Below are 25,607 nucleotides of genomic sequence, written 5' to 3'. Positions count from 1 at the left end.
GAAACATCTCAACAACTATTGGGTGGATTGATTGAAGTTTTGTACACACATTAATGTCCCTCTTAGGGTAAATTTTAAACAATTACTATACATAACTTTTAATTTATCGACATCATCAGGCCAATATTTGAAGAGGATCTGTTATGCTTTTGCTATTTTTCTGGCATACTTAATATGTTACAATGTCAGGTGTTTATATTAAAGCTGTAGTTGGTAACGTTTATAAAAAATAACTTTTGTTATATTTGCTGAAACTGCTATATTCACGGGGTACTAATGAGACAGATAATCTATGAAAAAAATCCAACTCCTTTGCCTACTCTATTTTCTTTTTTGGTGCATCCAGTGGCCTTACCGCATATGAGTAAAAACAACCAATCAAAGCTGAGGAGTCTGTTATGCAGCTGCCAATCATGTCAGTAACTGCTGGTAAACTGAGGTCAAACTGTCAGACTAGGCAGCAATGATCAAATATGAATCAAGAATCTGTCACTGCATTGCCTATTTTTCACCTTGAATGTCATCAGAAACATATTTAACTGCACTGTTTTGGTGTAAAATGAGAAAGTTTATGATGTTGAAAAGAGTTGAGCCAAAATGAAGCAACCCCCACCGGCCGGACCAACTTTCTCATCTCACAGCTAAACAGTACACTAAAATATCTTTCTAAAAACATATAAGATGAGAGATAGGCATCGTAATAACAGACTCTTGATTCATATTTGATCAGCGCTGCCTAGTTTGACAGTTTGACTTCAGTTCACGAGCAGTGATTGATATGATTGATAGCTGTGTTGGAGACTCCTCGCCTCTGATTGGTTGTTTTTGGTACTGCTGTAGATTCTAGCGAATGCTATTAGAAGCAATAGAAGAGGAGGACGGGCATGATTTATTTTTATTTTTTTCCACAGAGTGTCTGTCTTTTGCACTTCTTTCAGAATATAGTAACAGTTTCATTGCATTTCCTCCCAAGAGTCAATATTAGAGACACCTATTTTTTATAGAAGTTAACTACTGTAGCTTTAAACTTGGCCAAGATTCCAAATAATGAGATAAATGTATGTAAAGGTAATCCCTATGTGTAAAAACCTCAGGTTTCAGATCGAACACTTTTTTTCCAACTGTTTTTTCTACTTTGGCTACAAGCTGTCGTCAGCTCGTGTCGGACTTCTTTTTTATGGTCATCTGCTCCAAGCACACTACTGCAAGAGTTAAGATTATGTAGCTTATAGTGCTACACGTGTTAACATCTGGGAAACGTGATCATGGTTGTAGATGTTGTTAATTTCTCCCCGATTTCAGATCATAATTCTGCTGGAACATGTCCAGTTATGATGAATTGTGTGAAGAAGTAGTGATTTTTTTCACGATAGAAAGTGCTGCTATTCTCTGTTACAGTCATTCCTCTGGCTGCAGTGACGGTGTAGAGACTGAGATTTGAAAGAACCGAAATGGTGATCATTCATAGCAGACTGTGCTTTATTGGGAGGGGGGCTTAAAGAGAAAGGTGCTGAAAAGGAAGGTTTTAGGGTGAATGGTATATTTAGGCAGACAGTATGAAGGAAATTGTGTTTTTTTAACATTATAGCATGTAAACATGTTCTACCAGAAACCCAAAATACAAGTATGATTCTGAAAATGATCATAATATGTCCCCTTTAAATGTGCCTGATGCTTTGGTTTATGACTAAACTATAAGCATTCATGTAAGCCTCAGCTGTACTTTGTGTCTATTACTAACCAGCAAGTGTTAGCATGTTACACTAAAATAATGGACATGGTAAACAGTACATCTGTTTAACATCCACATGTTAGCATTGGAGCATGTTTGCAATTTAGCTCAAAGCTCTGCTGTGCACTAACTACGGCCTCACAGAGCTGCGAGCATGACCATGGACTTGTTTGACAATCGCAGATTTGAAAGTAATCTGATTCAATGCAACTCTGCTTTGTCTGCTCCTCCGCACTATTCCTGTTCTTATCCTTAGCTGAACTTCACAGACATCCAGTGCTTTACTGTCAAGCCTGTTCTTACCGTGCCGCACCAGTTTAAAGACAAGGGGGTTCCAGAGCAGATATTAAAGTGCGTAACAGAACACTTAAAGGCTGATTTATCTTCTCGTGAATACCTTGGGATTTATAGTTCTCTGGTCAAACTGCTAACTCACTGCTGTCCTTCCCTGTTCTTTTGCAGCTATTACAGAACCAATGAAGTGGACCAGTTCCAGTATTCCAGGCCCTTCAGGAAAGGTGAAAAGGACCCAGACAATGAATTTGCAGTGAGCATTTTTTAAATTTCCTTCAAAGCACACAGCTCATACGTATAAGCACACACCCATAAATAATAATAAAAAAAAAAAGTATAAACAACCCTGTGTGTCTGCGGGCACCTCACTCTGAAGATTAATAAAGACATAAAAATGTCACCCCTTAATATTTTATTGATATTTATTCTGCCTTACAGACCATGTGGATCGAGAGAACAACATACATTACAGCCTATCGCTTCCCTGGGATTCTCAAATGGTTTGAAGTCAAATCTGTCTCAGTGGTAAGAAGCAAACTCCATTCTTAAACTTTATTGTTTCTTATTTTTTGCTTTCGCTTTAAAAATTTCCTCAAATTCCTAGTAATCCTCATGAAACTCTGCTGATGTGCAGGAGGAGATCAGTCCTTTGGAGAACGCTGTCGAGACCATGGAGATGGCCAATGAAAAGCTGAGTAACCTCGTGCAGCAGCAAGCCTGCGATCGCTCACTGTCCATCAACCCACTGTCCATGATGCTCAGCGGCATTGTCGACCCTGCTGTCATGGGCGGCTTCTCCAACTATGAGAAGGTTTGACTTTTTTGTTTAACAAGTTGTTTTTTTTTGCAGTGTGATAGACAGATAAAGTTCGACAGACACTATGTAAGAGTACTGACTTCCTAAAAATGTGCCATTAGCTGTGTAAACATGGACCATAATAATGGGAATAATAGCCCAATCAGAACAAAAATGCCTCATGTAACTACCTCAATTGGAAGAGACCGTCCTGATCGGGAGGAACTTTCAATCACGTTAAGCGGGGTGATGTAAACCTTTGATAATTCGTTCAGTAGCAAAATATAATTACATAATCATGTACACACTTAATCCGATCTTTTCTCTCAGGTAGTAACAAATATATGCTTTCTTTTCTGGCATATTTGGCCCATGTGGGGGGAACATAAGGTGATTTAGGACATGCTGCAGCAGCTGTTTCTACGCCCCTCCTTCTTCTGATTTTGACAGAGAATCGTTTATGAATTCAGAGAACTTTTAGCGCTCTGCTAGTGCTACATTCTTACGCAAGTGCTCTTTACTTTTGAAATAGTAGCCTCATGTAATGTATTATTAAAGGTTGTAATGTGGAGTTGCTGGACATAATGCAGGCCACTGCCACCGATAAATGGTAACATCTACGATAAATTGTAACATCTGCTGAAAGTCTGCATGCAAGGTTTTAGGGGACATCTTTAATTTGTAGCTACAGAAAAAAACAACAACTTACACTTATGTTGCTACATCACAGTTACAACATCTATTCTGATTAAATGCTTTGGGGCATATAAACACACCTTATCGGATTACTTTATTCAGCATCCAGTCAGTGTTCATTTTATTAATGAAAACTAATGAAAACTTTTTTTCCGTGACCAAGATGAGACGTTGACAAGCTGAAAATACATGTTGATAACAAAAACTGTTATGACATGTATGTTTTGTTTCTTTTGATGAGACGAGACGAAAATGTTGGTGGTGGGCTGTCGGACATTCAAAGTGAGAAAAGAGCAGAAACCTTCTAGAAAAATGTTTTTAACTAGGAAGCTGAGAATGGCCGTGCTTGCAATTATTATGAGATCGGCCGGTAAACTCCAGGAAATAGACAGCGCCAGGATGTTTCACTATCCTGCAAAACATGCCAAGTGTCAGCCATTAGTGCAGGTTGTGAGCTGTAATCCGGCTGTAAATAAGCAGCAGGGTGTGTCTGACCTGAGATGGTGAAGCTGTTTAATGGATTTTGTGGGGTTTGTTGAAGCGATGGCTGTTAGTTTGACAGTGAGGTGCAAGGCTCTGTCATCTGTTAGTGTAGCTGAGCTGTAAGTAAACAGTCTGAACTCAGCGAAGCTTTCTCTGGCAGAGCTCAAAGTCCAGTTTTAATCACCGACTCTGAGAGGACATGAGTTTAAACTTCTACACTACCATGTTGCAGATTTATGAAGAGTTCAGGCTGAATTTAAGATATTTTTCTGCTTCTTAACAGCGAGAGCCGAGTTGTTTCAAATTAATTATATGTGGTGATAATGTTTTGGAGACCGTACATGTAGAGATTTTGAGCTTTTTACATGATGATCAGTCAATCATCCTTTATACATGTCAAAAACTGATTTCTGATAGCTGTTATAGCCCAACTGGATTAAAGAGAAAAGACATATTGACTAAAATGTGATGTCTTTTCATCAACTAAAACTAGACTAATACTATAAGAATAAAAATGACTACAATGTGACTTAAACTGATAAGCATTTCCCCTGAAGACTAAGGCTAAATCTAAAATAGCTGCCAAAATTAACACTGATCACTGTAACAGCTCATTTGGAATCTCTTATCAAAATGATTTTAATGGGACTGAAGAAATATTGTCCATGTAACCACAGCCACTGTCTCATTGCTTCTGTACTGCACTGTATTTGTTAGATCTTAGCTGTTTGCTAAATCAGGTTCATGTTGTGTGCACAGTTGGCTCTGGCGTAATTAATTTGGAAAGGAATATACTGCTATCAAACATTGCCAAACTACACTAATAACAGATAAATCATACAACTGTAAACATTAATATACATTTGTGAATCCCTTTTTCATTAACATGAGGTCTAGCTGGCCTCAAGCCTGTTTTCAGCAACAAAGTTTTATTCATTAGGGAACTGCTGTGGCCTCTTTGTCATGCTGTGGAAACCTGTTCATTATCACTTGCAGCTATATTTCAAGAGTTTGTTTTAAAAGCTGCCCAATTTTCATCCTGCTTTCATCCTCCATAGGCATTCTTTACAGACACCTACATCCAAGAGCACCCAGAGGACCACGAGCGCATTGAGGTCCTGAAACATCTCATCGCCCTGCAGGTAAATCCTTCCACCATCATTGTCATTGACACTGGCCTCAAAGCAGAGCACATTTTGTAATACTTAAGTGCCCGTCTCCCCCTCTAGATCCCTCTTTTGGCAGATGGGATTCGCATCCACGGGGAGAAGACGACGGAGCAGCTGAAGCCCTTACACAATCGTCTGGTTACTTGCTTCCAAGACCTTCGAGAGAAAGTAGAGAAGCATTATGGCGTCATAACCTTGGTGCGTTGCCAGCCGCAAACTCAATTTAATGTAAGAGGGTGCCAACTTAAGCTATTGGCCCTCTTGCCTTCCTATCAAACGCTTCTCATTCAAAGCAGAGTGTACGTTATATTAGTGCAGGACCATAAATCTTCCTTTAGCCAGTCCATCGCCGACCCGAGTTTTGCCTGTCATTGTGCTCCTCCCCTGCCAAGATTCCCCCAATGATGCTTAATCCCATTTGTGTGTCCCAGCCCTGCTCTCTCACTGAGAGGAAGAAGAGCCGCGTGGGCTCGGTAGTGATGCCCTACATCCTGTCCTCCACCCTGCGTCGCATGTCTACTGTCTCAACCCTCTCCAACGCCTCCTCGGGCCTCTCCAGCGGCTCCGCATCCTCAGATGGACCTTCCTGCATTTCCTCCCAAGAGTCAGTGCCTGCATCCTCTCCCTGCTTTCTTTGTCCACCTTTTCCCCTGTCTGGTTTTGTCTGACACTGTGTTGCCTTTAATACTCAGACTGTTTCTTTTTTTGTCTTTGGTCAAATCGAAATGTCTTTATGATTGTACATCTTTCTGCATCTCTTTCTCTGCCCCTGATTATTCACCAGCAGTTCCTTGTTGTCCCGCCCCAGCGATCGCAGGACCTCGATTTTGTCCCGCTCGGAGGAAGACAACAGGATTGCCAGAAAGAACAGAAAGGAATGGAGTGTGAGCAAATCCCAGGTCCTACTGGAGAGGCCGTCCGATGCAGACGAAGTAAGGCCTTATGTTCAGGCGCTATCTTTTTATAGATGTTCTGCCATTTTCATTTCCGTGACACCCCACTTGCACTCAGGTGATTATATAAGCTGTTTACAAAACCATATCATCCTAATATTGAGTTTCTGTTACTCAGCTGTGCATTGGGAGCAGCTCCATTACGGTTGGCTGTTTTACATGGAAGCCTATGTCTTTGTTTTCCGGTGTTTATTCCAGACTCCTCCAGAGAAGCAGCAGAGACCCAAGAGTTTACAATTAGGGGACCGACGGCTCACCCTCTCCCTGTTCCAGGGTGTTTCATCCCAGCTCAGCCTGTCTAACCCTCTCAGCCCGCTACCTGCCTCTCCACACACTCCCCGCACACCACGCAGCTCCAGTATGTAACAAATAAGTATTGCTCAGACAAACACTGCACTGCGTGTCATCATTTTATTTTCTCTTAAAAAATATGCCTTGCACACAGAAAAGGAAGAATACCATGCCTGCTAACCTTGTGTAAGCACATTCTGGTCTATAGCCCTAATCAGGTCACGCACACACACACACATACACATATTCACAGATAAATGCGGTCTGAAATGCTTTTATTTCTTCTCTCCCGTCGTAGGTTTTTCATCGCTTCTCAGTGACAATGATGTCAATACCATTGACACCCCTGGGACCCCCCCACCCATGCCTCCGAAGAAACACCCGCACGAGATTGACAACCCCGGGTTCTCTTCAGAGGTACATCTGCTTCGAGAAAATAGCACCCCCTCACTAATGCATATTTAATGACGTGTAAACGTTAAAATATTCTGTTTTTATTTTTATTTGAAGTCCTAACGTGAACTCTCTCTCCCCACAGTTCACTCCTCCGCTACCAATGAAAATTGAGAGCAAGCCTCCCCCGCCGCCTCCGAAGACACGGAAGTCGATGTTCCCCACATACGAGCACACCCCCCACTAAGGCTACACCTACACACGGGCTTTAAAGTTACACTAATTCTTTGATTTGGCTGTGATGAAAGCACAGTTTCATCCGTGGCATTGTAAAAAACGCCACAGTAGGGTACAGATGCAGGACCATCTACGTGGTGTGTGTGCAAGATTTCAGCAGAAGAAAATTCTTTCTGATGCAAGTCACTAATGCCGAGCGGTCCTTTGTTCTCAAGTTTTAGCTGATGTTTTGTTTTGAAGCCGCAAGGAAGAATATATGTGAGGTTACTGTCGTAAGAGGGTACTACTGCGCAGAAATGGATATATGATTTTTGGTACATGAGGTCACTGCAGCCTTGGATACAGTGGGCTTTTTAAGAGGTAATGAAACAGTGATTAGATGCTTTTTTTCTTAAAGAAAAATTAGTATGTTGTACAGACTTTATGACTCGCAGGGAAAAGGAATGACCAATGCTGCAATGTAATATTTAGCTTTTATGTGCTGGAGTGACACTGGATGATTTTTTTCCCCTCTGAGCTGTTTACCAGCATTCCATATTTGAGCAGGACAAAGCTGTATTCGAACGTGATCAAGAGCAGGGAATACAATGTACAGAATGTAAGTGTTAGTTTGACATGTAGTCGTTTTGTGTCTGATGATGGTGTTCAGTAATATGATCAAACCCATTTCCCCAAACCACAAAGTTTTAGACACTGGATGGCATTAATGAATGTGCTGCAGATTATTTGTTTTGTTGTTTATGATGAACTGAATACTGTAACTGATGCTCTCAAACTGCATAACGCCAATGTTAGTGTTGAGTGGAAGTATGTTTTTTGACAGTGATAGTTTATTTTGGGAAATTCGCTCTCTTGCTGAGAGAGAAGATTGATACCACTCTCACATCTGTATGATGAATATGTATCTCAGTTAGTTTAGCTTAGCTTAGCATAAAGACTGGAAACAAGGGAAAACGGCTAGCCTGGCTCTGTGTGATGGGAACAAATTCGCCTACCAACACCTCTAAAGCTCACTGATAAACACTTTTTATATCCTATTTGTGTAATATGTACATAAACCATAATTGTTTAACTACAAGTTGTGGTTTTGCAAGTGGTTATGTGCAGTTGCCAGGTAACCAGAGAAGAGTCCTGTGGTGATTACTCACCTTATATTAGACAGAATTGTCAATTTATTACACTAAGGCCCCCAGGAAGTGCGCTGGATTTTGAAGCCAACCTTCCTAGTGGCCAAACAGTGGAATTACAACTAACTGGTCGGTCACATGATGCGGCATAAAAATACTTTTTCCAATAGACCTACATGGCAAAAGAAACAGCTGTAAATCAGTGGATAATCAGAATTTAATACGTTCAGTTGGATAACATTTGGAAAGTCTAGAAGTGCTGCATGATTGATTATTTTATCCCCAGTCAAGTTAACTGAGCACTAAACTGGAAGTAGCTGGTACAGCTGGCTGAAATCTCTAGTGCAGCTGCTCTATGAGCACAGTGCCAAAGCAGTACCCTATCATCCGGGTAATTTTATACGCAGCAGTTGATCCATTTTTGCTTCATGGGCCACTAACCAGCTTCAATAGCAAAGAGTGGTACCCCACTGCCAACGCTGTATCCAGGTCTCTTAATACATCCACTGTTTCCATCTTCAGTCTGACATTGTGTCCGCTCTCACTGCTTTCTGTCGGGGAGGGGGATTCGATTTCCACTAACCAATCACTAGACTGAATCTAACATCTTTTTAAGTCCACTCTGGGTTTGCACCATTACCATGCCGGCGCACACCTGTGGTTTTAATTATTCCTCACTGGTTCCAACACAACAGCTTGACCGTGCTTGATAACAGCTTGACAGTGGTGTTAGACCCGCCCATGGTGCTGCTTGGTTAATCGTCAGTCCCCCCGTGGCGCTGATTTGTTGTTTTTTATTTTAACCAAGAAACCATTGTTTCATGTCACAATGCCGGACCAGAATCTGTCAACTTGAACTCAGTGGAGCGGGCAGATTCAAAGGTCTGGACCCAGGCAAGGAAATTACTGTTCCCAGACAATTAATATTCCAGTATATAAACACTTGAATTACTGTTAACAGCTGAGATGTAACGTGAATTAGTGAGTTTTAGAGGTGTGTAAGTGGATTTTTTACCTCCACATAGAGCCACATAGCTGTTTGCTCATTTCCATTCGTTATGCTAATCTAGCGGCCGGCTCCTGCTACACATTTACAGCACAGACTTGAGACTTTTGTTCATCCTCTCGTCTGACTCTCTCCAAGAAAGTAAATAAGCATACTTGACATAATTCGAACTGGTCCTTTAAAGAACTCTAAACGCTGTATGGTACAAACAGAAACGCCTTTGAAGTTCACTTGAGTTTTATATTTCAGGTCTCAGCAGATATTTTTATATCATTTCATTATTGAAATTTAAATTATTGCTATTCATTGAGTTTTAATATTCCCATTGTTGTGCACACCCAGTGTGTACACAGGTGGTTTACTTTATGCAGCATAAATTGAGTCTTATTTCAACATACCGCTTTACTGTGTGCTGTTTAAATCTTTAAAAGCAGCAATATAATGTGCCTTCAGAGTGCTAAATCTATGCATGTAAGCTGTTTTGAAAATGATAAAATTGAATCAATAATGAAATTGTCAGTATTTTAGATTTTTAATTGTTGTACAAGGGATTCACGTTTTTTGTACAGTACGCGTTTCCTAACAAGCATCAAAGAAATTTTATACAAACAATGCCTCAAGAGATATATAATGATCTTTTTTATGAACAAGTTGTTGACTGAACAAAAATAAAGACCTATTGAAAGACCAGCAAACTCCTATTTTCTGTGACATTGATTATTTTAGAAAGGCATCTTCTCCATCTCTTAACCACAATCCTGTCAACACAGTGAATACAGATTACTCTCCGTGCCCTCAGTGGAAACTCTGCGCTCACACAGACAGTCATTTGGATGCTGCTGATAGTGTGAAAAATGACCCACTCAAGCTTAAAACATCTAACAAACTGATGCGGAACTGGTGATTTATGCATTTCAAATACAATTACAGTAGGAGTAAGAAAATGAGGCCTCTTTAGCTCACGCTGATGTCGAAGCTAAAGAAGCCTCATCTGGGGAGCCCGTCTGCAGGGAGGAGTTTATGAGATGTTTACAAGAGTTGTGTGATGGGTGCTGGTCTTGCTAATCTGGATTGCTAATGGTCTGTTCCTTCCTGTCAGATAGTGAGGTATGGGATATCATTCTCCCTGCATGTCTCAGGAGCAATAACCATTTGAAGCGATGTTCACCCATGCAAGGAGAGCAGTGTTGCAACTGCCAGGTTTGGCTGGATGCTCTGTTGCATCTCCATGGAAACAATCTCTATACTGAGACATGTTTACAGCTTCATGCTGTATAGAATCTAAGGACATCCATCACAGTCTCGTTCTTTTCATGTACAATGCAGATGTCTTTCCAGCCTCCACTCAACTGACAATACGCCAATGACACATCTGTGTCTAACTATGAGTTGTTACAGTGTCTGAGGTCACACACACAAAAACACACTGTTTCCATTACCTTGAGCGAGTACTCAATGGAAAGTAGTGGAGAGTTTTTCCAAGCTCCAAACAAGCTACACAGATGGTTGCAAGCTAATTTTTTCTCTTATTTTACAATGATGGAACAAACTAAGTTGCACACAGTTTTCTCAACTTCTGCTTAAATATGCTGTATGCAGCATTCAGTGGTGGAAAGTGATTAAGTATATCTGCAATTCATACTTAAAGTCTGCTACATTTTGGAAGCCAGTATTATACTTTTACTCCACTTCATTTATTTTACAACATTAGTTGCCAGTTTCTTTGCAAGGTCAGATCATTAATACAAATATAATCAACGAATAAGATAAGTTAAAACTTCATTGAGCCCTTGGTGAAAATTCACATGCTACCCATTAGTATATATAGTAAAACAAATTAGCCTCATCGTTATCAGCTGAAAAAAAAATAGAGTGATGTTCAAAAATAATTAATCAGTAATTAGTTTAACACATTAGCCTGAGGTTAATATTCTGAAATGCGGCATTCTGCATAATGAGTGCTTTTATTTTTTGTTCTTTGAGTAATTTTGATGTGAATATTTTTGTAGTTTTACATAAGTGTGATTTTGAAGTATGTCTGTACTGTTGTTTGGCTACTTCTACCTAAGTAAAACATCTGAATATCATCAATGATGACATTCAGAACATTAATATTGCAGCAAATTGCTTGTTGCGATGTGAAGATATAGAGTAATGGTGTCCTGAGCAGAGAATGAAGTAATGCTCCCCCTGTGAGTGATGTAACCCAAACTTCTCGCATGAATGTTAGTGCACGTGAGCACTTCTTTTTAACATGAAACTTTATTCAGAGTTATACCAGTTTAAAACCTGCTGAACGTCTGGATCAGAACTATACAAGCGCTTATTAAGTTACCAGAGAAAAAAGTTGAGCCCACAACAGCAGGTGCTGGGTGAGCTGTCCATTTGCCAAATGCCAAAGGAGAAACAGATCTGTAACTTTTTCAGTGTTTTTCACCAGTTTTAATTGCCGTGTCTGTTTGTTTTGGAAAGGGAAGGCCTCTGCAAATAATTCGACCTCCTGAATAAAGAACACTGAAGGAATTCTTGCAGTTTGCAATCCTGGTCACTAGATGCCACTAAATCCCCTTAAATCTTACACACTGTTCCTTTAAGTAAAGGATTAAAATATTTCTTTCATCACTGTCATTCCCAAACAAAGACAAATAAAGATAGATAATAATATAATTGTATTATATTACATTATTGAGTATTGCATCCATATTGGCTGGAGATGTATCATATTGAGCTGTTTTTCTCCCGCCATGCCAAACCCAACAGCCTCCAACGGAGAGAGAAAGACAGGGGATGGGATGGAAGCCAAGGCCTCTGTACAACTTAACTCCCCCGCATCAAAGGAAGATATGCCATTCCTTACTTTGTCCATTTAGCTGCTGGAGGGATCCTGAGCCTCTGCGTGGAGGGGGATTAGCTGCACTATTGTATCTCTGCTTTGAACCTTACTTCGGGATGCCAAGGGGGTGCGAACTAATGGAGCATTGCAAAGAGGTCTGCTGCATTTTTTTTCAACCCCCCCCCTATTTATATAGGGCAGGTTTGCTGGGCATGACTGCACTTTTCAGGAACGCCCAGCTTCACACCCACACACACAGTTGCAGTTACACACAACCACACCTGGGAGCTGTCGAGCACAGGCGTGTACACTCCTGTCGAGGACCAGTCAACACATACACAAGAGAAGGTGGCGATTATAAGTGCTTTTCCCCATCAAGTTGATTTTTTTTTTCTCCCCTGACTGTTGCAGGAGTTTGGACTGGCAACCTTCCAGTTGCGAGCAGCCTTCTGTTGTCCCCGTGCGGAGCTTAAACTATCTGCAACTTGACTGAGGAAAAACTCTTAAAGCTTCTGTGATGGAAAAAAAAGAAGAATTCAGGCTGTGTGTACTATCTTGTTTTATTAATATGCTCTGTACTCTCGCCACAGTCACATGTATTTTTTAACATTTTTCGATGGGTACGGGGTTACATCATGTCCAGGCAACCATGCTTTGGGATCTATTTTACAGGCCTGACTATTATTTGTTCTACTGAAATATTAATATTCATAGGTGCAGGCTGATGAGCGTGTGATTTGGATGGAAGGATGGTTACCTGTCCCGCTGTGATCTGTGCATCACTTGAACAGCTCTGCTCTAACACAGCTAAAATACCTTATTGATGTAAGAAATTGTAATTAACAGCGATAAAGCAGGACAGTAGTCATTACTGAAATTGCTGGCGCAAAAGATAAAAGAATAAGTTACTTCAAAGTTTTTAATAGGTTCAGACAATGACCAATTGATTTCAGCACAAAGACCGCCAGTGAGAAGCAAATTGGCTCCTCAAGTTTTAACTTTTGCAGGAGTGCTGGGTTTATCCTTTTGTTCAGGCACCTTCAGACAAGACAAACACGGATATTCATCCAGACAGACATTATATTCATGTATCAGAGATTTCCAGAATGTCTTTTTCCCGTAGATTAGCACCATGGCCGTTGCAGTCGTGTAGATGGATGTGAAGAAGAACGTGAGCACGATGATGTTCTCATGGTTCACCGATATCTGGTAGTTGACGTACAGGTCGATCACGAGAAAGAGGATGAAGACGGCCACCAGAGATAAAGCCATCTGGATCACTCTCATCTGGGAGCCCAGCTTTGGCCCATGGGCTCCGTTGGTGCTGGCTTTCATGTGGCGGAGATGGATGGCGAGGTGGACGGAGATGGAGATGCAGCATTTCACCATGAGCACCCCTGGCAGTACATCAGCGAGGAGCAGGTACGTGGCTTCGTAGATCTTGCCAGAGAAGGTGTCGGGCAGTAAAACTCCGCAGTCGCTGTTCGTTGCGGTGTAGTTGTCAGGGTGAAACACCACGAGCATTGGCATGCAGGTGCCCAGGCCGCACACAGGGATAAAACAAACAGCTAAGATGACGTGCTTGAGGATGACAGCCTGGATATGTGTGTAGCACTGATTGGGTGTGTTCACCAGCTTGGTGCTGTAGTAGAAAGTGAGAAAGCCTGTGTCCCACATGATGGTGAACTTGAGGCTGTAGATCACCAGCAGCATGATGCTGTAGGGCATCCCAGCAATGTGGCACTTACTGTCCACCTCATCCATGGTCATCCAGAAGTAGCACACTAGCTGGTGGGCCACGCTAGCCACCGACAGAGCCAAGATGATAGTTTCACTGGGACTCCACTTCTTCTTCTGCTTGTAGTTCCACAGACTCGTCAAGAAGATGTAGACATTGAAAAAGATGGTGGTGACAGCCAAAAGACCTGTCATTACCCAGAGGGCCAATTTATTCGTCCCATACATAATGATGTAATGTAAAGTAAACCTTTATGAGAATAACTATTCCTCTATGTGGCACTCAGCAGTCTGTGTGGGGTTCTGGCGAGTTTTGTTTTTGCTTCGTTCAAGCAGATGAAGGCAAAAAATTATGCACACAGACTCCAAACTAGAGGATTCTTCATTTCTGATCCCACAGAATGAAATCAGTCACAGTTTGTCGGTGGGGCCTGGGGAAAAGATTCACACATTTAGCTCTTGAAATACATAAAACAGATCCAAATAGGCTCAATTAAAACCTATTATGGTTAAGAATATATGTGAAATCTACAATTTAGGAGGCCACACACAAAATGAAGTAAAGTGTAGCTGAGGTGAGAAGGTTAGAGCAATTAGGAGCAAAAAACAACCATTTTTACCTCAAACACGGCTCCCATGAGGCTTTTTATCACTTTGAATCCTACTCAAGATTTCTGCTTATACTCTCAGTGCCTCATTGTCGTCACAATACGTTGTCTGACTCAATACTTTCGGCTGCAGCTGAAGAATCCTTTGTTTTGTTGTTTTGTTTATCCAAGCATTAATCCTAGCCTGGAGTTGTCTGCAGGATGCACACAGCAAGGTGAAATCCTCGGATTTACGTGTTCCTTGGCTGGGATTTATAAGCATTTAGGTGTGATTTGCATCAGTTGTGACCACAGGTAGTGGTGACGGTGTATTTGCATTGACACGGGGTGGGCAGGATATGTGCTCATTAGGAATATCCGGTCACTTTACTGTGTGTGGATCAGTGCGGCGTGACAGCTCAGCCAATCCGCAGACCACACTCTGCCGGCTACGAATGCAAATGGTTATTCCTGCAGCTCGGCCACAAACACCAAACCGCACACACACTCACACACACACACACACCCACACACACACACACACACACACCTAGTTACCTGATAAGAAAAGCAAATCACCTCAGAATCACCTTCAGGAGCCTTTATAATGCACTACCTTATCACCATAGTTTGTGCTGGAGAGGACACAAACTTTGTAGACAGACTTTTAACAAGAAGTTGACCTCAATTATATTTTACTTTGTATTTAATTCAGATTGTTTGTTTGCTTGTTCTACATACATAACTATCCAGTCGTAGCAAACACAGTCCTGATTTCATGAACAATTAATACGGCTTACCCAGGTCCTCATCCATCTTCATGAATAACGCTTTAACTTAGTTGATTCTATTATTGTATTGAATGATGTATTTTATACTAAACAATCCACAGCCAAATTTTGAGGAGAAATTCTGCTCTTTTTCCACAATAGCTTTTTTTTAAAAAAGGTCTTTTTTCATGTGGAAACTCTTTGAATCTAGATATGAAAGAACATTCTGCAGTGGGAGCCTTTGCTCTTTAAAAAATAATTACTATGCCAACACTATGAGGAGTTCTGCCCTCTAAGAAACTTATTATTAAAAAAAGAGATTATGTGGTTTCCAAGTGAGGTTGCCAGACAAGCATTTGTAATTAATTACTGTATCTGTTTCTCCAGTCCATGCATGGATCAAAGGACAGGCTTGTGTACCCACTTAAAATACTCGAGTAATCAGAGAAAGACCGAGCAAATGGAGAGATACAGACGTGGGCATGTACCAACAAAAGTTGACAAGTTTTCAATTTGTCTTCGTGTGAAACAAACAAGTGACAAAAAAAAACACCCCAGAGACATAGTAAACATGTTTTGAGTGAGTGTGTGTGCGTATGTGTGCCGCCCACATGGATGGATTACTGAACGGGTCTACCAGGCACAGGCCCTGGGGCTCAAAGTGTCAAACCCCCCCAGGCCTACACTTGCATGGAGATTGTCAACAAGGTGTCCAAATAGAAGCTGGACAAGCAAGTGAAAGCCCTGGTGTGTGAGGTGTGCTGTAACAACCTGTCAGACGAGGAAATATGCAAACTGTGTTGGAAAAAAGGGCAAAACGACTAAAAAAGACACAAAATGACAACAACAAAAAAAGCAGTCACCACGTAGTCGTGTGTTTCCAGTCTTGTGTAGGAGAGGTGGTGGGGCCTTTTATACATCTTTGCCCAGGGGCCCATTGTCTCATAATCTGCCCCTTGCTGCTTGTTAACTTTTAAATAAAAGCTAATTTGAAAGAGAGGGAAGCCTGTCTTAAAACTGAAAGTTTGATGCTTTTTGGTTCTGGTCATTTGAAATAGCAACACTGTTTCTCAACAGCCTCTACAGTTTCAAGCAGGATGGGGGGGATTCTGATATTAAGGGGGCCCTTGGCAGAATTTATTACCAAGGGCCCACCAACCTTCACCACTTCTCGCAGCTCTTATTAATTCAGCATACACCTTTTGAAGATGGGTTCACGCCAATACAGACGAGAGGTGGGGCCGCGGGCAAAGTGCTGACTCTGGATTTGCAGAGTGGCAGCTGCAGGTTAGCGCCTCGACTACTAGCTGTTAGACTAATAACTAGTTTACCGGCTGCCGAGCGAAAACTGGAGAAACACACAACACAAATGATGCAATTTTGTAGCTCTTTTGTTCTGCAAATGATTTTTTTTTTCCCAGGAGGCAAATGCACATAAGAGGATCAGGGGCAAAACTGGCTTCAGTCTCTCTCAATAATCTGATTCATGAGCAGCTCAAAGTTTGAATTTATATTTATCCAGTTGCAGCCCTGAAAATAGCTCCAATCTGCGGACACAGACAGATCATTTTTTTCCCACCATGTTTATGTACAAAGTTCAGAATTTTAACGCCTCGTTTCGCACCATCTTCATCTTCATCTTCACTGCTCTCCCAAATATTATGACCCTCTCTAATTAAATTGTATTTCAGCCTCTGACAGTATAGATAATTTCTTTTCATATCATATTTAATTTTGCATGTCAAAACAAAATATCTTATTCCATTATGATGCCAAAATAAGACTCCTTCAATTAAATTTTCATCTTCTACAAAGACATTGTCACATCCTGCATCCTGTGAATGGGAGATGTGTTTCAAATGTTATGTTGTTGTGTTGTGTCAGCCCTTATACCATCAAGCATAAAAGATGGAGCCCTGACACAAAACTGAACGCTCAGCAAACCCTAAATGGGATTTAGAGGGTCATTAAAACATGTTTTATTGTACACATATTTCTAAAAAAGTAATAAATTGATTGTCGTGTGCGTCATAGAAAAAAAGCCTCAGTAAAAATATGAGTTTTTTCATATACATAAATACATTTTACATAGCTTTAGCAAAATCAGTGTAACGATGAGAACCTATTCACTAGCCGTGATGTGCTACAGTGCATTATGAAAGTCAACCAGCTGTACATTTGTATTTGTCTAAGGGTTGAGGTAAGATTTTATGAGTCCCCAGTAGTTCCACACCAGCACTCCCATTATTCTCCGGGTAAATATACTGCAAAGCACCATTTGTCATATACATACTTTACATGGAGTTCTTTATATGTGTTATACTTAAAAGTCATTTCTTCAGGGGCGTCGTCATATTAAAGATAAAAAGTCTATGATGCATTTGGATTGTGTTTACACAGGGTATCCATATCGATGGTCGTATTTAAGAGGGGCACGGCCGACCCCTGCAGTGGTTGGCTGTGATGCGCCGTTGCTCTCGCCTGTGTAGATGGGACTGTGTCCTGATTCACTGACGCTGGGCAGGTGCTTCTTCACAGAGCTGTACTGCACCCCAGGGTGGGTGCGGTATGCCAACACTGAGCGTAAACTGGAGGCTCTGCTGGAGGGTCGGCTCTCTGGGGCCTGGGCGTCCTCCCTGAGGAAGCAAGTGACACATCAAAAGATCCTCAGATTTAAGACCATCTCATGCATGTTTGAAATCGTCTCCAGCTCTGATACGTTACCTTATTTCATTTGCCACCTCTTTTTCGTAGCGACGCTTGTGGCAGCAGCAGACCAGGAGCCAGATGAGAAGCAGGAGGAGGAGCAGCAGCAGGAGAGCACCTATCACTGCCCCGACTATGACACCCACCTTATTGGTAGCTGGAATAAAAGACATAGTGCTTTATTATGCCTGTCCTTATTTTTTGTCATAATGTTACAATGTCGGATGTTAATATTGAACGTGACCAAAGTTCCAAATAATGAGATAAGCGACTGTAAAAGTAATCCCTGTGAGCATAAACCTCAGGCTTCAGACTGTTCTGAATACTCTGTTTACAAATGTTTTTCCTCTGCTTTCGAAAGAAGCTGACATCAGCTTGTGACGAATTTCTTTGTATCATCATCCACTCCAGGCACATTACTGCAAGTGTTTACATTACGTAGTCTACACTGCTACATGTGGCTACATCCTAATATCAGGGACACATATAAACTTTGTTGCCAATGTTGTTCATGTGTCCCAGAAAGAGGGTGAATACAGGCATTAGGGCACAGACAGTATGATGAAAATTAATTATTTTAAAACCTTAAAGCATGTAGACACGTTCTAGCAGAAACCCAAAATATAAGCAGAAACCTGAAAATAAGCATAATAGGTCCCCTTTAAGGTGAAAGAAGTGCAGCTTTCCTTCCTTGGCCGCAACCCAGTAGCTAGAATAAATCTTGGCATTGTACCTTTGTGCAAACCACAGAAACATTATGTGTGTGTAATTATGTAGCAAATAAATTGAAACTTTACATTTCAAGACTGTGGTTAACATGTGGTTAGGTTTAGGCACAAAAACCACTCAGTCATGGTTAAAGAAAAGATCACGTTTTGACTTAAAATACCCAGTTTTGTGTCACTATCCCAGTAGGTCTCACAACAATGACTCGCTAAAACACAACTGGTTTTGTTGTTTGTTGGTCTCAAAAAGTGGTCTATGTCTCGCCTAGGTGTCACGCCATCAACCATCCCCTCCACCTCCTGATGACAAAATCAGGTTATATACTATGTCATTTTAGAAATGTTGATATGATAATCATGAAATGTACAAATTTAATGTTTTTGTGGTTTGCAGAAACATAAAACACCAACAGTTAGCCTACTTCTGGTGACTTGGCTGTGGGCTTGCATGTAATTCCACAACTTGCATGACAGACTGCAGCAAATACTCAGTCTACTCCACCATGCAGACCACAATTTAAAAGCTTCCTTGGTGTTAAGTACTTAAAAGTAAAATTAGATGATGATGTCGCACAGACTTACGGTTGTATGCATGCAGTGCATATTTACACTGTCCTTTGCCCACAGCATTTTTTGCCTCACACACGTAAGTTCCAACGTTGCTGTCTGTATGGTTCCTTATCAAAAGCTCTCCAGTCTGTAGGTCTTAATGAAAGGAGAGAGCTTTCAGTACAAGCATATTATACAAATGCAGCATGATGAAAAGTGCTATAGAGAAGCCTTTTTTTGTCTGTAAAGTTGCTTCTTCACCTTGGGTCGCAGTGGCTGGTATGGTACTGCTCTCTCTCCTCCATGTGTAAGTGAGAGGATTGGATCCCCGAGATGACTTGCAGCGGAGGGCGACCGTGCCACCTTTCTCCTCGCCGCCTTCGACCCAACACTTTGGAGCCGATGGGGGGACTGGAGACAGAAGAACAAATAAACACATCAATGCTTTAGTTCATCATGGGAGGGTTAGAGGTGTGGGAGAGGAGAACAATGTGAGGTATGGCTACAGAGAGAGGTGTGATCACTGACTGAGAGTGTCTACATTCCATATGAGTGAGAGCTCCATTTAAAAGAGGAATGAGCAGACTGAGAAAATGAACAGGTAGAACCGGTAAAAGAGCAGTTCCTTCTCACCCAACACCGCCACAGTGACTTTTCTCATGTCGACACCCGGTGCCTTCTTGACTTTACACTGGTAGGTGGCTGTGTCTGAGGGCCTCAGATCAGAGAGAGAGATGGAAGCGTCTCCCAGCTTGGGGTCCGTTATGAACTTGAGCCTTTTGGGGTCACCGTAGTTGTCCGTCTTGCCCCCTGCATACGATAAGATCTGAAATGCAAAGATTGGGTTGAGTGATGACACTTCTTCAAAAGCAGGTTTTCCCAGTAACAGAGCCCAAAGGTAAAAATGTATAACCCCAGCTCTTGCATGTTTAATGAACACTCTCATAATTTGCCCAACCTCCCAGACAGGTTTTTCTCTGAAACATTCCTCTCTGTCTTCAAACCCACACCCACCAGTTTGTCTTTCTGTGTCATGTCCGGGCTCACGTTGTACCACTCAATGTCCAGCTCTCCCGTGTCTTGGGAGTCGGGGGTGTACGTGCATCCCAAGATGACTGTCTCCCCCTCAGCCTTCTGAATGGTCTGTGGGCCGGAGGATGTCACCTGCATCGCTTCTGTCACATCTAATGGGTCCGAAAAATTACAGTCAGCTTTGTCTGATTCATAATATACACTGATTCCACCCTCCAATTTTCATAATCATCTACCCAGGCCAAAAGACAAATATACAAAAAGACAGAAAAATAATAATTTCTCTCTCAGATGCATTAATATTTTTCCAACTTAATGGCTTTCAAGCTCTGGGCTTGTGCTCATAAACAGTCTCAGATTGGAGTAGGTGCTGATCTGAGACTAATTGGCCTCTTAAGTCAAACTGAGGAGGATTTGGAGCAGGAATAGAAGCAAAAGTGGTATTTTTGTGAAAATGGGTTATGTATTAATTTAAAACTCTTGAGGCTCATTAGTTGTCAGAAATATATGGGCAAATGATGATGAAAAGTGAATGGATGGGCACACATGAAAAATGTACTTGACAAGTGGCAGTTAAAAGCTGTTTCTGGGTTGACACACACCCTGCTGACTCACTGTTTATGGCCATGGATTTTAATTATTCCTGATAGCTTGACGTTTATAGAAAGAACTCGAAGCTGATTGTTATTACGTGGCGATGTGTTTCAGCAGATCGGAGCTATTTATCTTGGTAATGTTGTCATTCAACTTCTCAGACATCTGGAGCAAACTTCTCACCACCGTTTCTCCCATCTAGGTGATTAACCTTCGCTAAACGTCTGAATGGACCACGCTGATAAATCAAAACAGCCTCTCTTTTGACACCATTAAATCCACTATATCACTCTGAAAGCACTTCAATGCCACTGCCACAAAACAAGCTACATCAGAGGTATTTATGAAGGCATGTAAATGGCAGATGTGACGAAGGGAAATTGAAGAAAAAAAAAAAAAAGGCTCAAATTAGTCAGTCAAATGTTTACACTGCAAAAGCCCCTCTGGGCAAAATGCTGTGATCTACAGAAGACGTGTTTTCCATGTGGAGAGGCATCTAACTTTCAAGTGAGTGCAGTCTCTAAGCTTGACACAAAGAGCTGCAAATATTCAAATCCTATGCACCTCCTTTTGGGCCCTGACGTGATAAGAGCTTTACATGTGTTCTTTATGTACTCTTTCACTCTGCTGTGTGTGCTTGATTTAATTTCACCTCTGTTTTTGTGTTGTTTGTGTATCACAATACACAGCCTGGATTGAAATCAAGTAATTAAAGTCTCTCAGTGTCTTACTTTACAAATGCACACACCAGTTTGAACCTTAGCAACAGGAGCACATATGAAAAAAGCTATGAATGTGATGCAGGGTACCTGCCAGCTGCCTAAATTATATGTACACGGTTCATTGATTGTCAGCAATGCAATCCAGCAGTTCGTATTACTGTTGGATCATAAGCTAAGAGCATGTCAGACTGGGCGCTGTATTGTGTGAGTCACGGAGCAGACAGAAAAAACACCAGTTCTGTCAGTGAACATATATTCTCTGCTCTCTATGATCAGAATATTAGTGCCTTCCTGTGTAAAGGGCAGTCAGGGGGCAAGAAAAAGCAATTAAAGACAAATGCTGTATTTACTTCAGCCTTACTTATCCGAGACCTTAAACATATTCCTTAGACATAAAATAAGACTCACCTGTCTTCCGCTGGATTGTTAGCAGAAACAGCACAGCCACCTTTAGCCTCAGACTTGTGAATACAGGCTCCATTATAACCCTGAAAGCAACATGAAGTGAAGAAATTACTGTGAGGGTGTATTTCCAGTGAACGTCTACTACCTTTGTCTCTAATTTGATTCCACAAAAGTGAAAAGGTCTCTTCAGTATCGTCATCCACCTCTCTAACACAGTTGTTTATCTTAAATCTAACCATGCACCTTGGAGCTGCTCTAAAATAAATATCAATGTAAAACAAGCAGAGGTAAGATCAACTGTTTGGTTCTTAAGTACACACAATAGGAAGAAAATCAAATAGAGGAAAAAATAAAGTAGTTCTGACTTACCTTAAAGTGGAGAAATAATCCAGAGTTAAGGTACGTCCTTGGAGGCCTGGCAGTGTCTCAGTACTGGTGGAGCCTGCTTATTTTGTTCTCAGGTGAAACTCGGTAGCAATAACTGTGGCCACACCCTCTCTGTCCATAGTGCATCTGTTGGCCACTCCTAGAGTTGGCAACATTTAAAACCTCCTTTGAATAGTTTTATTTTTGGCAACTCCTTTTTGTAGGTTGGAAATGAGTTCATTTACTTAACAATAAGTTTTGAATGTTAGTATTTGTTCTCTAATCACGGGCTAATGTGCAGCAGCTTACGAGAGCGATGATTACCTGTTAGTGTTGAGCTGTTTGACAGCTTATGTTGCTGCGCTGCATTTTATGCTGGTAAACATATCAATTATCTGTCATGCCATATCAACTTCCCGTGTGCAGTATAATAGGACTTCTGTACGCTGTGATGTAGTTTACATGTAGTCAAATTGATTTCTGAAAATAACACATTATTCTATGTAGGTCTTAAAGAAGGGTGGTTTAGCAGCAAAGTAATTTATTCATGTTTGACAAATTGCTGCTGCATATCCTCCAGCCCTTCCCCAACACACCCTCCTGACACACCCATGAAAACACACTTGCAGGCAGACGTCATACAAAGAGACCTGAGTTGATTTCAGTGACAAGACAGTGACAGAGCTGCAATACTGGAATGCAACTGCTGCAGTAGTCAGTCAGTAGATAAAGCCTTTATTGGATGACTAAGCTTATCACAGGGATCACAAATAGTTTGAGCTATTCTGAGTCAGCCTACAGTGTCAACACTTCTTATCAGCTATGAATTATTTACCAAAATGGTGAGGTTCAGTGTGGAGTTGAAGGAGAAGGTTGAGCATTTGGTGGTAACTAGCGTTGAGGATTTCAGATTGCATGTGCCAAGCCACTGTAGAAACATGGCAGTGCAACATGGCGGACTCTGTAGACGAGGACCTGCTCCAACAAAATTGCTGCAAACAAAATTGCCCCCTGGGGACATTAAAGGTCTAAGTCTAAGTCCATATGTAGATATAACAGCTAATTTTAAGATATGAAAACACAATGAGTCTTATTTTCAAGTGATATACACTAGTGAAAATATACTTATTATATTATATCCCATTCCTGCCAATATATCACATTAAATCCGACACACTGGATCTTTAAACAGCTCCAGATGAGTGTTCAAGGTGGCTTATATAATCTGTTTTTAACGAACAGAATCTCACTGTGGCTGATGACCCAAAAAGTAAAAGAAAGTCATTGTCGATGAAGTTGGATAAAGCGGTGGAATTATTCGCTATTGATTCTGTGAGAGTGTACAGTAGGTGATGTGAGCACGGAGCATGAAGTTTGCCATTAGGAAACCTAAGTGCTGGGTTAATGTGATCCTGCCAATAATGTTCATTAAGGAGATGAACAAATTAGTAACGCTCAGGATGAAACATGATCAGAGAGCAAATGTGAAAGCCACCCCCTTGCCTCTTTTGTTCCACGCCGCGTTTGCAAGCCCTATACCTGAGCTTCACACAGCGTGCAGGAGTGACACCATATCTATAAATCTACTCATGAATGTGTTCATGAGTGATCCTGAAAATGTCAGGGTGTGTGTGAAGCGATGCTGTGTAGCTGCTTTACCAGCAGGTGGTTAATTGCCCCACTCGTCCCCGCCCCCCCTCTTGGTGTAAGAGAAGGTTCTGGCACTGGAACGCTGAACAGACTGTGTGACAGGACAAGGCGGGACCAAACAGACCGTAGTGGAACGCTGCACAAGACCACCATTAAGACTGCAAAAGAGAGTGTGATGAATACATTTGTGACCTTAGTGACACAGCACCCTTTTTGTTCACCCAATGCTTTCGTAATTATCCCACTAAACTTGGTTGATTAGAGGTAGCCAAACTCCAGCCTCGTCTTTACCGCCAAGATTTGCTATAACCCCATCCATCTTCCCAGATTTGGCAAAGGTAGCCTAATCACACCACAGGGTAGCAAACAAACCACCTTGACAGATGTCCAAATTACAAGTAAACAGCCTAGCAGAGGAGGCAAACAAATGACCAAAGCAGGGAGGGGAGAGGCTACAGAAAGGCTGGGCTTGCCAGCAGCCATACTGAAATAGCACGGCTGCGTGAGTCACGGTGTGTCAATGTCAGGCACATATATTCGTCTTTTTAAGGTGGAACGCCACTGGGACAAGGATGGCGCTTCTGGCAGAGGGAGGCAGTCACTCAGCCCCTCAAAGAGCTACGTGAGTGGAATACAGCCAGCACATTCTGGGCCGCACACCATATTCATGACCCCTGCTGAATGTCTGCAATTAAATGTCCACTCTGACAGCAAAATTGATTTTTTTTGTCTTCTTTACAACAATCAGTCCGTATTCACAGATGTCCTGCCCATCATAAACATACACTCTGCAGTTTGGGTGGCGTTAGTTACACCATGCAATAATGACTGCAGAGGCAGAATCAAGCTTATGTGTTGTCTTGTTATACTGTGAAGCCGCTATGATTACTCCCTCTCTGTGCACGGTGCATTTTCAGCTCCTCCTGCCCTGCATGCTTTCCATGTGCCATGCTGCAGAATAAATAATAAAGAGGCAAATGCAAGGATTCCTCCCAGCCTCTGTGATTCTTTTTCTCAGTAAGTAACCCGCTAAGGAAAGGGCAGAGCTACCATCAAAGCATGCTTGAATGATGCTGGACACAGCAGGACAAAATCCCAGCAGTTGCCTACTTTGCTTTCATTCTCTAGTATTAATGATATTGAAACTATTGCGGCGAGAGGTGGCATTATCAGGATTTTGTTTTTGCAACATTGAAAGCGGTTATAAAAGAAAATGTAGATGGGGGCAAATGAGAAGTAGAGAGAGAGAGGGAGAGAGAGAGAGAGAGAGAGCGAGATTAACTTCAGTGTGGAAATACAACATCCCACACAAATTTGAGGAGGGTGAGCAGGGTTACTACATCGAATAGACACCAAGGACACCCATAGAGAGCGTTTTTGTTCCAGTAAATCACTTCCACTGAGAATCTCTGTCCGCATATGGACAATTATGATCAGCCGAGAGTCCATCGAAGCAGGAATGTGTGCCAAAACCTTATCCTGCGCATGCAGACGAAACACTTCCTGAGGACTGAAATTAGACAGGTGCAGTTAAACCCACATGAAACAAGAAAAAAGCCCCAACGGCCTCCCTTCATTTACAGTAGGCTGCTCCTTGGGCCTGCTTAAACTTCTAACCTCTGAACATGAAAAGGCAGGGCTCTATGAGAAATTCCGCACATAAAATACGAAAGTAAATGAGAATTTATCGTGTATTTACTACTCCATTCCTCCCTCGGTTCACAAGCTGCCCACCCACATATGCACCCGCACAT

At 41.7% G+C, this 25,607-nt stretch overlaps 3 protein-coding genes across 9 annotated transcripts in view; 1 reads left to right on the top strand and 2 right to left on the bottom strand.

Annotated features, from left to right (window-relative positions):
* The window catches only part of dock5 (dedicator of cytokinesis 5), a 43,835-nt gene extending 33,963 nt beyond the window's left edge, over positions 1-9,872 (top strand). For 4 of the 7 annotated variants that reach the window (XM_050050751.1, XM_050050746.1, XM_050050750.1 and 1 more), the window contains exons 41-51: positions 2,002-2,083; positions 2,195-2,279; positions 2,465-2,551; positions 2,661-2,837; positions 5,060-5,143; positions 5,231-5,368; positions 5,602-5,774; positions 5,955-6,102; positions 6,322-6,481; positions 6,713-6,831; positions 6,953-9,872. In XM_050050751.1, coding sequence (XP_049906708.1) covers positions 2,002-2,083; positions 2,195-2,279; positions 2,465-2,551; positions 2,661-2,837; positions 5,060-5,143; positions 5,231-5,368; positions 5,602-5,774; positions 5,955-6,102; positions 6,322-6,481; positions 6,713-6,831; positions 6,953-7,054 — 1,355 coding nt within the window. In that variant the 3' untranslated portion in view covers positions 7,055-9,872. The remainder of the gene's footprint in view (positions 1-2,001; positions 2,084-2,194; positions 2,280-2,464; positions 2,552-2,660; positions 2,838-5,059; positions 5,144-5,230; positions 5,369-5,601; positions 5,775-5,954; positions 6,103-6,321; positions 6,482-6,712; positions 6,832-6,952) is intronic. The other 3 variants (XM_050050748.1, XM_050050747.1, XM_050050749.1) reach the window with 2 other exon arrangements.
* A 2,475-nt stretch (positions 9,873-12,347) lies between these two features.
* LOC126394554 (uncharacterized) lies at positions 12,348-14,430 on the bottom strand. Its single transcript, XM_050051437.1, has 2 exons — positions 14,368-14,430; positions 12,348-14,178 (listed from the first exon to the last, which is right to left on the bottom strand). The coding sequence occupies exon 2, from the start codon at positions 13,973-13,975 to the stop codon at positions 12,998-13,000; it is 978 nt and encodes a 325-aa protein (XP_049907394.1). The 5' UTR covers positions 13,976-14,178; positions 14,368-14,430; the 3' UTR covers positions 12,348-12,997.
* Positions 14,431-16,522: 2,092 nt separating this feature from the next.
* vsig8b (V-set and immunoglobulin domain containing 8b) lies at positions 16,523-22,339 on the bottom strand. The gene is made up of 8 exons (XM_050052213.1): positions 22,207-22,339; positions 21,841-21,920; positions 20,099-20,268; positions 19,718-19,910; positions 19,346-19,495; positions 19,118-19,240; positions 17,829-17,967; positions 16,523-17,740 (listed from the first exon to the last, which is right to left on the bottom strand). Exons 2-8 carry the CDS (start codon positions 21,911-21,913, stop codon positions 17,497-17,499), a joined length of 1,092 nt encoding a protein of 363 aa, XP_049908170.1. The 5' UTR covers positions 21,914-21,920; positions 22,207-22,339; the 3' UTR covers positions 16,523-17,496.
* Between the last annotated feature and the right edge of the window lie 3,268 nt (positions 22,340-25,607).

The sequence above is a fragment of the Epinephelus moara genome, chromosome 8 (assembly GCF_006386435.1).
Source record: "Epinephelus moara isolate mb chromosome 8, YSFRI_EMoa_1.0, whole genome shotgun sequence".
NCBI lineage: Eukaryota > Metazoa > Chordata > Actinopteri > Perciformes > Serranidae > Epinephelus > Epinephelus moara.
This window is presented reverse-complemented; position numbering and strand designations above follow the sequence as displayed.